Source organism: Nanorana parkeri, unplaced genomic scaffold (assembly GCF_000935625.1).
Source record: "Nanorana parkeri isolate BGI_ZX_2015 unplaced genomic scaffold, ASM93562v1 scaffold5, whole genome shotgun sequence".
In the NCBI taxonomy this organism is placed as follows: domain Eukaryota; kingdom Metazoa; phylum Chordata; class Amphibia; order Anura; family Dicroglossidae; genus Nanorana; species Nanorana parkeri.
Genome location: NW_017306273.1, coordinates 5,650,672 through 5,662,362, shown reverse-complemented (window position 1 = coordinate 5,662,362; position 11,691 = coordinate 5,650,672). Strand labels below are relative to the sequence as shown.

At 49.1% G+C, this 11,691-nt stretch overlaps 1 protein-coding gene across 2 annotated transcripts in view; it reads left to right on the top strand.

The window, feature by feature from the left end:
* Positions 1-2,351: 2,351 nt before the first annotated feature.
* The window catches only part of PGD (phosphogluconate dehydrogenase), a 15,076-nt gene continuing 5,736 nt past the window's right edge, over positions 2,352-11,691 (top strand). Inside the window, exons 1-8 of one of the 2 annotated variants that reach the window (XM_018576866.1) lie at positions 2,352-2,448; positions 6,350-6,425; positions 6,974-7,153; positions 7,744-7,809; positions 8,463-8,581; positions 9,245-9,311; positions 10,156-10,290; positions 10,394-10,583. In XM_018576866.1, coding sequence (XP_018432368.1) covers positions 2,441-2,448; positions 6,350-6,425; positions 6,974-7,153; positions 7,744-7,809; positions 8,463-8,581; positions 9,245-9,311; positions 10,156-10,290; positions 10,394-10,583 — 841 coding nt within the window. In that variant the 5' untranslated portion in view covers positions 2,352-2,440. Of the gene's footprint in view, positions 2,449-6,349; positions 6,426-6,973; positions 7,154-7,743; positions 7,810-8,462; positions 8,582-9,244; positions 9,312-10,155; positions 10,291-10,393; positions 10,589-11,691 lie in introns of both variants that reach the window. The other variant, XM_018576874.1, reaches the window with a different exon arrangement.

The following is an 11,691-nucleotide window of genomic DNA, read 5'->3' as shown; positions in this document are numbered from 1 at the left end:
TAGTTTGCTGAACCACCGTGTATGAAATGCGTCTCTTACAACACGGCTCGCTTCCACCCAACAATGACATCTGGTTTCCTTCCCTCTCTATGGAGGATTAGCACACACATGACCATGTGAAACATGATTACACCACACGGTACACCGCGCCTGCGCCGCCTCGTCCACCACATACTGCCGGGGAGGTGATATGAGCTTCATGTTTTCTCTGACAAATCTTCCATCTGTGCATACAAATCCCAATGTTACAAAGTGTTCACTGCTGCCTAATATACCCCCGACTTCCAGGTGTCACTGTAATATACCCCCCCCCCCACTTCCAGGTGCCATTGTAATATATCCCCCCACTTCCAGGTGGCATTGTAATATATCCCCCCACTTCCAGGTGGCATTGTAATATATCCCCCCACTTCCAGGTGGCATTGTAATATATCCCCCCACTTCCAGGTGGCATTGTAATATATCCCCCCACTTCCAGGTGGCATTGTAATATATCCCCCCACTTCCAGGTGGCATTGTAATATATCCCCCCACTTCCAGGTGGCATTGTAATATATCCCCCCACTTCCAGGTGGCATTGTAATATATCCCCCCACTTCCAGGTGGCATTGTAATATATCCCCCCACTTCCAGGTGGCATTGTAATATATCCCCCCACTTCCAGGTGGCATTGTAATATATCCCCCCACTTCCAGGTGGCATTGTAATATATCCCCCCACTTCCAGGTGGCATTGTAATATATCCCCCCACTTCCAGGTGGCATTGTAATATATCCCCCCACTTCCAGGTGGCATTGTAATATATCCCCCCACTTCCAGGTGGCATTGTAATATATCCCCCCACTTCCAGGTGGCATTGTAATATATCCCCCCACTTCCAGGTGGCATTGTAATATATCCCCCCACTTCCAGGTGGCATTGTAATATATCCCCCCACTTCCAGGTGGCATTGTAATATATCCCCCCACTTCCAGGTGGCATTGTAATATATCCCCCCACTTCCAGGTGGCATTGTAATATATCCCCCCACTTCCAGGTGGCATTGTAATATATCCCCCCACTTCCAGGTGGCATTGTAATATATCCCCCCACTTCCAGGTGGCATTGTAATATATCCCCCCACTTCCAGGTGGCATTGTAATATATCCCCCCACTTCCAGGTGGCATTGTAATATATCCCCCCACTTCCAGGTGGCATTGTAATATATCCCCCCACTTCCAGGTGCCATTGTATTATATCCCCCCCACACACACACACACACACACACTTCCAGGTGCGGCCAACACCGTGATTCAAAACGCCAACAACTTCTTTGTGCCTTTTATTTAATCCCTCCCCATTATAGAAGTCTGCGCGGCGTCTGAACACTGAGAATGTACTAGACAAGAACCGATCTCCGGGATGAAAATAGTTTCATGTGATCTGTTTGGACTGCCAAAGGATTTGTAATTCTCTGCGGCCGATCTTTGTAATCGATCGTCCTGCCACACTACACAGCCAGGTCCGTGACCTCCCTGTAATGTACACTGCAGTAAGGCAATGCATCTTGGTCCAGGGCCCGCCCCCAGCCTGTGATTGGACAGTGACGCCGCAGCTCATTGATGTATTCCTGCTGGAATGTTCCAGGTGTGAACCTTATGCCAGCAGACATTGCTGGACTCTCATTTTATTGCTTGGCTTTGCTGCTGATCTCATACCTTCTATGTATACACATCAGGAGTGTATGCTGACTTCACTGGCTGCATGCTTGTTGGCGGTTCATGGCCAGAGACAGCCAGGCACATAGAATCAATGGCATCTTCTGAACTACTCTCAGTGCATGTTCCCCCTTATCATGGTCAGGGGCATTTGCAGGTAATACAGGACAGGTGACAGCATTTCCCCTTCTATAGAGCCCCCCACCCCCAATTCACCATTATGGCTGTCAGTGGGGTGAGTCGGGGCACAGAAGACACAGGAACTCTGTAGACAGAGGCTGACAGGCGGAAGTAGTACGGGAATTGTCATTTTTCTCAATACAATGTAACAATGTGAGATCATCACCGAGATCCAGGTGTGGGGGGAAGGGCACACAGGGCTCTCCCATTCATTATAATACAACCATCAGGTGGCAGTGCCCGCGGTGCCCCTCCTCCTCCTGCCACTCATGCTGGGTCATCGCCCCTTGCGCCAGCAGTGAAGGGGTGAACGGCTCAGCTGTTGATTGCTCAGGTCTGATTGGTCGTCCCACTGCCTGGCGAGCCATCGGCTCTCTCCATAGGGAGACTGACAGATGCGCCCCGCCCACCTCGCGACTCTACTCCAATGGCGGACAGGGGCGTGACGTCAGGTGGTTTGTGAAGAGCACTCCGCTGAAGGCTCTGACTCTGTCACACGGCGTGAGAGCTGAGAGGAGAACCGAACCCAGGCACCGACCCACTGTGACGTCATAGAGGAACCATGGCGGAGTGAGTGCTGGGAATGGCAAGGGGTGTGACGGAGAGAAAGTGCTGGGTACACTGAGGGGGGTATGGAGGGGTGATCCTCTCCTAGAGATTGGGGTCACATGGTCTCCTCTCCTAGAGATTGGGGTCACATGGTCTCCTCTCCTAGAGATTGGGGTCACATGGTCTCCTCTCCTAGAGATTGGGGTCACATGGTCTCCTCTCCTAGAGATTGGGGTCACATGGTCTCCTCTCCTAGAGATTGGGGTCACATGGTCTCCTCTCCTAGAGATTGGGGTCACATGGTCTCCTCTCCTAGAGATTGGGGTCACATGGTCTCCTCTCCTAGAGATTGGGGTCACATGGTCTCCTCTCCTAGAGATTGGGGTCACATGGTCTCCTCTCCTAGAGATTGGGGTCACATGGTCTCCTCTCCTAGAGATTGGGGTCACATGGTCTCCTCTCCTAGAGATTGGGGTCACATGGTCTCCTCTCCTAGAGATTGGGGTCACATGGTCTCCTCTCCTAGAGATTGGGGTCACATGGTCTCCTCTCCTAGAGATTGGGGTCACATGGTCTCCTCTCCTAGAGATTGGGGTCACATGGTCTCCTCTCCTAGAGATTGGGGTCACATGGTCTCCTCTCCTAGAGATTGGGGTCACATGGTCTCCTCTCCTAGAGATTGGGGTCACATGGTCTCCTCTCCTAGAGATTGGGGTCACATGGTCTCCTCTCCTAGAGATCGGGGTCACATGGTATCCTCTCTGCTCCTAGAGATCGGGGTCACATGGTCTCCTCTCCTCTCCCTGCACTGAGGATGAATGGCAGATGTCACCTCCCTTCATATTACAGTCTCTGCTTTCTCAGTGCAGCTCTGTGTCTATAGCAGACACATGTTCAGAGGAAGTTGATGGGAGAAATCTATAAATGTAACACCGGGGACGCCTCTTTCCTTTTATATACAAACATGCAGCAAGATAAAGACTGGACAGAGACAATTCTGAGCTTCCAGAACCTTCCAGTGGGCTCATAGTGGAGATCTCTGATGTAGAAGAGGGACAGGAGGAAGTTGCTGGGACTCTGAATACAAGGGGGTCACCTGGCTGCCTAAACGTGGCCTATAATAATATCTGTCACCCCTCGCTGTGTTTTGTGGGGTCTGTGACATGAATGTACAGAGGCTCAATACTCTGCGTTTATGTCCTCTCTACTCTGCTGGAGCTCTTACTAATAAGGGGATTCTGTGTTGTCACCGAGAGGTGCGGGAGCCGGCCCCATACAGGAAATGTATTACACGGGATAGTCCTTCCGCCAGAACAATAGGTACATATGTGATGCAATAGGGAAGAAGCTCGGCACTTGTAATAGATGAGGAAATATGAACCAGCTGTTGTCTTCAGTGGAAATCTTCCAATGGGGAGGCTTGTTCTTGTGACAGAGGGGATTCCCCTTACTTCCTGTTGTGTCTCAGGACACAGGAAATGAAGGGAAGTTTCTACAAGGTAAGCAGGAAACACCTGACAGGAGTTTAACAATCCCCACAGAATCCGAAGTGACTGGGTCATAACATTGAAGCATTCACACGTCCTGGTTACTACGAGCAACGGACGTCTCGTCCCTTTTATTGACTGGACTGACTTCAGACAGGAAACGAGTTGTTACAATGTTCTCCCTTTTAGAACTCGTCTCTACCCGGCACCTCCTCCGTGTCTTCTTGGTGGCAGCAGTTGGGTTGTCACACGGAAGTCGCTAATCCTTTGTAGTAATCTCATCAGTGGAAGGATTTTCCGGCTGGTGTTTATTTTGGTATCCATTGATGACGCCGTGAAGTCATTGGTAGGAAGCAGCTGGGACATGGCGTGTATAAGGCCGCCGTCCACGGTGCTCCGTGATCCCTGATTAAGTCTTCTGTGATTTGTTGGCAGGTCATGTGACTGTCATGGAGGAGCAGCTGCTAAGTGTTGTACAGCACTCTCCCCTCCCGTACAAATGTAGCGGGATGGGTCTTCTGACTCCCTGCCGGGACCAAGGGAATCAGGAGGCACCTTTCTAGTTGGGTGTTGGGGCTTGTATATTTGGGTAAGTCGCCGGCCCCGCTGCACAGGGGTAGTGTAGTCGCAGGGCATGCTTCAGCTGTATACTGCCGGCTATATCTCACCCAGTGTCTTCCGTAGCTGCTAGACTTTGATTCATTGTGTAGAAGTTTCTTGAAAAATAAGTAGAGCTTCCCATATCGCCGTTCAGATTTCTCATTTATAGGAGCTGGGAACCCTGAGTGACGTTTGCTGTGTGCCCAGAGTGTCCTAAAACATTTAATATCCTCAGCCCCTTATCGTCTCCACCGGGGAAGCGTGTGACGGGGTGACGACAAAAGATCACAATTGGGAGACACAGGCGTGGAAATGCTTTTTAAAAAGTACTTGTCCAAGGGACTAAAGCAGGGGGCCAAATCTACCAGCGTGGGGGGCCAATCTACTTGTCCAAGGGACTAAAGCAGGGAGCCAAATCTACCAGCGCGGGGGCCAATCTACTTGTCCAAGGGACTAAAGCAGGGAGCCAAATCTACCAGCGGGGGGGGAGGGGGCGGCAATCTACTTGTCCAAGGGACTAAAGCAGGGAGCCAAATCTACCAGCAGGAGGGCCCAATCTACTTGTCCTGATACCAAATAATTTACCCAAAAAGCACACCCCCTCTAGGATATAACACTATAGAGAACATAGGAATTGGGGTATTTAATGGCGGTGTTCTGTCAAAGTCCAACTCCTCGAGATCTCCAACGACGTCACTTCCGGTTTACTTACCAGTAAGAGGTTTGGGCGAGAAGGCTTTACTGCGCCACCCACGGCATTTCCCTATACACACACACCACACAGCAATGAAGTATTACAGTAAACTCGGGTCAGACTAATCCAGCACGTTATTAATCTGAGCTGCCCCACTCAATATGGCTGATGCTTGCTTGACTTTGGCGGCCATATTGAGTGGGGCAGCTCAGATTAATAACGTGCTGGATTAGTCTGACCCGAGTTTACTGTAATACTTCATTGCTGCGTGGTGTGTGTGTATAGGGAAATGCCGCGGGTGACGCACGCGCAGTGGAGCCTACTCGCCCAAACCTCCTTACTGGTAAGTAAACCGGAAGTGACGTCGTTGGAGTTTTTGACGGAACAGTGGGCGGAGCAGAGCGAATGGACAATTGTGTGTGGCACTAATTATTATATAAAATGATGTTTTATTGAGACGTGATATTATAATGATCCACGCAAAGTATAGTGATGAAGAAAAAAACAAGTTCCTACGCGGCTTATAAACCTCCTGCTAACCCCCACTTGTTAAACAATATGAAGTGTAGGATTGCAGGAGGAGGTTAATGCGCACTGTGCGTGTTGGGGATCGTTCAGATGGGTGTCTGTACGGCATGCACACCCGTACAGAGACCCCATCCCGGGAGGGACAGGTGCTGCGTGTAAGTGGGCGCACCAGCCTGTTCTTCCCTATCGGAGGACGCGGCTGCACACAAGTACACAATGTCATATGCACACCTGTGTGGGTCCGGGTCTCTGAACTTGGACGCGCGCTGTCTGTGCAGATGTGCGGCCACCATGGAGAGCCCAGTGATGCCATGTACTCTATAGGAACACTTTCATGCGCGTTGCGCAATAGCCGTCATTTTCTGCACATTCAGCACGGCTTTGCATTTTCTGATTGTTCTACACGGAGTGAGTCTGTTCCAAGGTCAACACGAGCCTGGAATGGCGTGTACACAGCGCGCTCAGGTAATCCGGGAGGGTTTTCATGGCTTGAATCGGCATGTTTGGGATGGGTGTGGAGTGCGCTGTACCCATCCCTGTCCTGATATGAACTCCAGGCCATTGGCATGAACACTGGTATTCACTGATCACCTTCTTCTCCCTCCCCCCACAGGGCTGACATCGCTCTCATCGGATTGGCTGTCATGGGCCAGAACCTGATCCTAAACATGAACGACCACGGATTTGTGGTAAGCGCTGCTGGTGATGTAACTGGCGTTGGCTCACGGCTCTGTTATGTAATATCTCATTTTGATTTGCTTCCTTGTTCAGCAACAGCCCTCCAGAATGAGGCAATAAATAGACACAATAAAGCTGAACTCCAGGCAACCTGCTGACTACAAAGGTGACAACACACCTTCCCTGCTAAAGCCATTTCTGTCCATCCAGCTCTGAGATTTATACAGCACGGCTGCCTTGGTGACCTGACTTTTCTCTACAGCAATTAAGCGGTTTAGATTGGTCAGCTCCACGCCCCCAGCCTGTGCTGCAGCATCCTCGGCCCTTTGCTTCTCTGTTCTCCTCCGCCCACTCATAGCTTGTGGTAGGTGGAGGGGAGGTCTGCAAGGTGCTGACTCGTAGTAGTCCCAACTGACTGGAAGCTGATTGGTTGCCATGGAGACTGCTCCAGATTCGATAATTCCCCTCATTTGGGTTCTTAATATCCTATTAGTTGACCTTTTGCGGGTTTGATTGTCTTCTGCCCCCTTCTCACCCCCGCCTTCCTTGTCCTCTCCAGGTCTGCGCCTTTAACAGGACGGTGTCTAAAGTGGACGAGTTTCTGGCCAATGAAGCGAAAGGCACCAAGATTGTGGGAGCGCACTCGCTGGAGGAAATGGTGTCCAAGCTGAAGAAGCCGCGCAGGGTGATGATGCTGGTGAAAGCGGGCCAGGCCGTGGACGCCTTCATCCAGAGTCTGGTAAATCCTCTCTGAAGGTTCCTCTCTCTCTTATGGGAATTGGGGGGGCACAACAAATAAAGTGGCTGCTCCTCTGGTGGGCTATACCAGTGGTAACCTGGCCCCGCAGATTTAAAGGAACATCGTGAACATTTATTTATCTTCTTTATGACACTTTGTGAAGAGAAGTATAATGCCGTTCGCACTGCTATAGACCAGAACTACATTTGTAACGTCTCCTCAGCGGTAGAAGATCTGAGATATACAATGCACCTCTCGTGGTCGGCTATTGTGGGCTATAGGAGGCTGGAATATTTGTCATCGTTGTTGACCGAACATGTTAATTTGTAACCAGAATACTTATCGGCACCACAATCGTTTACCATGACTCCTCATTATGTACACATTCTCCTTTTTGTATCTCTGCTTCAGCTCAGGCTGCACCCCGATCCCGCCTGTGGCATGTTGACATTGGTTTGCCAGCTTGCCATGAATGAATGCCAGCTTCCAGTAATAATGCTGACTCATTCCTTTCATCTATTCCTTTCTGCCTGCCAAAAAACCCTGTTATAGGTTCTCTGCTGTGTTCTGAGCTTGTTCTTTGGTTGCAGGTTCCATTACTGTCACCCGGCGACATCATCATCGATGGCGGGAACTCCGAGTACCGAGACACTATGGTAAGTCCTCTGAGATCCATGAGATATCCTGATGAGTGCTCTGTGGTGTGATAGATAGAAATACACTGAGTGGCCAGACCAGATTATTATGACCACCTGAGGTTTGTAGGCAAATTAGCTATAATTTGGCGCTGAAGTTGCTGGAGGGCCAGACCATTATAAATAGGGACGCAGGTTGTTTACCACGACAGTAGAAGGGGAAACAACGCAATGTAACGGCCTTTGAACGTGGGATGATTGTTGGCGCTCGGAGCCATGGAGCGAGTATCAGCAAAACAGCAGAATTCATTAAATGTTCAAGAGCAGCTGTTGTTAGAGTGTTTAACCCCTTCATGACTGAGACCCTTTTTTGCACCCATGTTATATTCCACATTTTAGGCCTGAAAATGACGTAAAACCCCCCATTCAATGTTAGGGCAGAACGGGGGAGGGGCAAGACTGGTACAAGACAACAGAAGGGCAGCAGTGCCGTGTCAGATTCCTCGCATCACCTTTCAGCATCTCGTGGAGTCACGAGGCGGCCCAACGAAGTACTGATGGGGGGGTCATAATAATCTGGGTATATATATATATATATATATACACTTTATAAATGGAACTCTGTAATTGATACATTTACACCAAAGTGGATAAGCGTTAAATTATTTTTTCAGAGGCGATGCAAAGAACTGAAGCCAAAGGGGATCCTGTTTGTTGGCAGCGGCGTCAGTGGCGGGGAGGATGGCGCCAGATATGGGCCCTCTCTGATGCCTGGAGGAGACAAGGAAGCATGGTACGTGTTGTATTATATTCTTAGATGTCACTCGGGTGGTGCGGTGTTTGACTCTGTCTGCATTGTGGGTGGAATGCTGGTGTATTGTGTATCCTGAACCCGGCATGACTCAATCATTGTGACGCCCCCCTCTGCTAGGTGTAGTTCTGGGGTGTGACACATTACTAATTGTCCAGCAGGATTAAACATTGTATAAATGTGGATGAAAGCTCCCTGGACTGAGCAGAACATCTCCTTCTAATTCTGTAACTAGGAAAACAAATTGTCGCATTTACAGTAGGTAGAATATCGAAGGCTGATTGTGCCAAAGAATCTCTTCGGACCTCAGTACAGAACGTCTCTCTATTTAGCTGGCTGAAGAAGATGTAGATGGAGCCTAGGACGCTGATAGCCTTGCACAGTCCATGTGTTGTATGATTGTTCTGGGTCTGTGACTCACAAGTATAGAAGCCAGGCAATAATCATTTCCAGACTGAGGTTACCCCGCATGTCTCTTATGACAGGTGCTCTTTGAGGACACATGATTGGGATGTACAGAACAGATGAGACACAAAGCCGCTGTAACTGATTCTTCTTGTAAAGATAAAAGGGCTTCTTTTGGGTTTGTTTCTGGAATATTAACAAATCTTCCTTTTTGTAATCATTCCGATGTGTTTCCTTCAGGCCTCACATCAAAGAAATCTTCCAGAGCATAGCCGCGAAGGTCGAGAACGAGCCGTGCTGTGATTGGGTGTGTATTCTGGAACATGTGTTGTATTACAATGCAGACCATCGCTGCCAGGTCATGCGTCCGTGTGTATACCAACCATCTCAACCAGGGTCCCTTCCTGCTTTCTCAGGGGTGCCTTGTAATTTTGTGATAGTAGGACTCTGATGCGAAGAGGGGCTGAGGGTTTCTGATATAAGTGGGGATTTATATAAACTTTCCATTTAAGTATACTCCTGGTTAACCACAAAGGATAATCAATTTGTGTGCACACAATGTCTTTACACAGCCAGATGTTTGAAAAAGTATCAGTGACATCATCACTCTGCTGTACTGACCCTGTTCAGAGAGCAGAGTTATGGGAGGGGCCTAACAGGCCCCACCCACGACAGGAAACTACCAGAGGGGGCGGAGACCAGACCAGTCACGCTGCACAAGGCGAAAGAGCAGCAGTGAGCGGTCTTTATTACAGGAAGCTCCAAGTCTCACACGGGATTACTGCACAGATGTGTAAGAAATACACAAAGCTCACCCAGATTCAGGAAGAACACGCATGACTCTTGTATGAGGACAATATTTGCTGATCCCGGAGTTCCGCTTTATAGAATAAAGAAATAAAGTTGTAGTAATTTGATATCACATCTTCAGATGCGTGTACGAGTCCAGTCATAAAGGATCTGAAGATGTTCTGCTGACGTTTCATTGGTAGAGTCAGGTTCAGTGTGTACACAAGCTCCCCAGAGAAGCCCAGGGCAACCAATCAGCGTCTCTCTTCAGTCCAGTTAAGATTTTGAAAATGAAAGAGAGAAGCTGATTAATGGTTTATGGGTATGTTGTATAATCTGTGTGATTTTGTCTTTTTGGTCAGGTGGGTGACGAAGGTTCCGGCCACTTTGTGAAGATGGTGCACAATGGCATCGAGTACGGTGACATGCAGCTGATCTGTGAGGCTTATCACCTGATGAAGGACATCCTGCAGATGGATCACGATGAAATGGCCAAGGTGAGCAGTCCTTCCTCGGGTCTCTGTAACTTTCACCTTGGGAGAATCCACCGATGACAAGTTGGTGGTTCATTCTATTAATCCTCATTCTTCTGTCATTCAGACATTTGTAGAGTGGAACAAGACTGAGCTGGACTCCTTTCTAATCGAGATCACAGCCGACATCCTGAAGTACCGGGACGCCGACGGCACCCCCCTGCTGCCCAAAATCCAGGACACAGCCGGGCAGAAAGGAACGGGAAAATGGACGGCCATCTCTGCTCTAGACTTCGGTGTTCCTGTGACCCTCATCGGTGAGAGGACCGTCCGTGATCTAGTGTTGTGTGAAGTCCCGGGGTATTTCCTCTCCTGTTATAACATCAGCATTGTAATAGGAATACATACTGGAGATGTCTCTGATAATACAATCCAAGCTTACATGAAGAAATCTCTTATGTAGGGAGCGCTGCCTTCTGTCTGCCCATCACTTCCAACAACTTCCTGGATTCCCGGTGTGCTTTGTGTCTCTTTCCCTGCTGCTTGTTGTGATGCAATCGCCTTTCCCCCAAGACTACATATCCCATCATGCATTGCTTCCAGCAAGCAATGATAATGTTACATTGTTCAGACGTTGAGTTGTAGTTCAGAAGGCCGGCTCTGTGAGAGTGGTGACACAAGGGCTGAGCGACATGGTGTCAGTGCATTGAAGTCCATCCTATTGGCATCTTCAATGTACGAGCCTCTAGACGGGTGTAGTTATTAGGAGCGGGACAACTTATGGAAATAGATTTATTTTTAGTTTTCGGCCACGGATGCCCTTTAAGCCGGCTTCCTGTAAACCCAGGGCAGACAAGTCCCCCCCACGTGCACTTCTAGGACAGACGGAATGGTTTGTCAGCCAGAGCAGAAATGTGTCCTCGGAGGTTGTCACCTCCTTGTCTGATGTAAATCATTTTGTCAGATGCTGCCCATTGCCGGTGACATGTCGCTGATTATATGAGACGTTTAATATTTAATATAGGAAAAGGGAACTGACTTCAGCGTTGTGCTCAGAAGAGGTCACATGGGGCAATTCACCTTTTGCAATGACTTCCTGGTAGCGGTTCCATTCGATGATGTAGAATGGAGCCGTGTAGCACTGTGTGGGTGGAGGGGACTTCCTGATCCCTCCCCTGTGGCTGGGTTGCTGTTGTAATTCTACTCAGGAAGACTTCACAATCCGCTGTGTCATCCTTGGTACAATTTTGCAAGATGATGCAACAGGCTTGCAGCACAGAAAGGGTTAAGAGAATGGTGGCGCACACACAGACGATGATGATGGGCTATAAATCTGGGAGGATGTTCATGTTGCCGTTCTCTTATTGTCTCCTCACACGCCTGCCTCTGTATGGGGGGGGGGGGGGGGGTGAATGTTTTCTATTT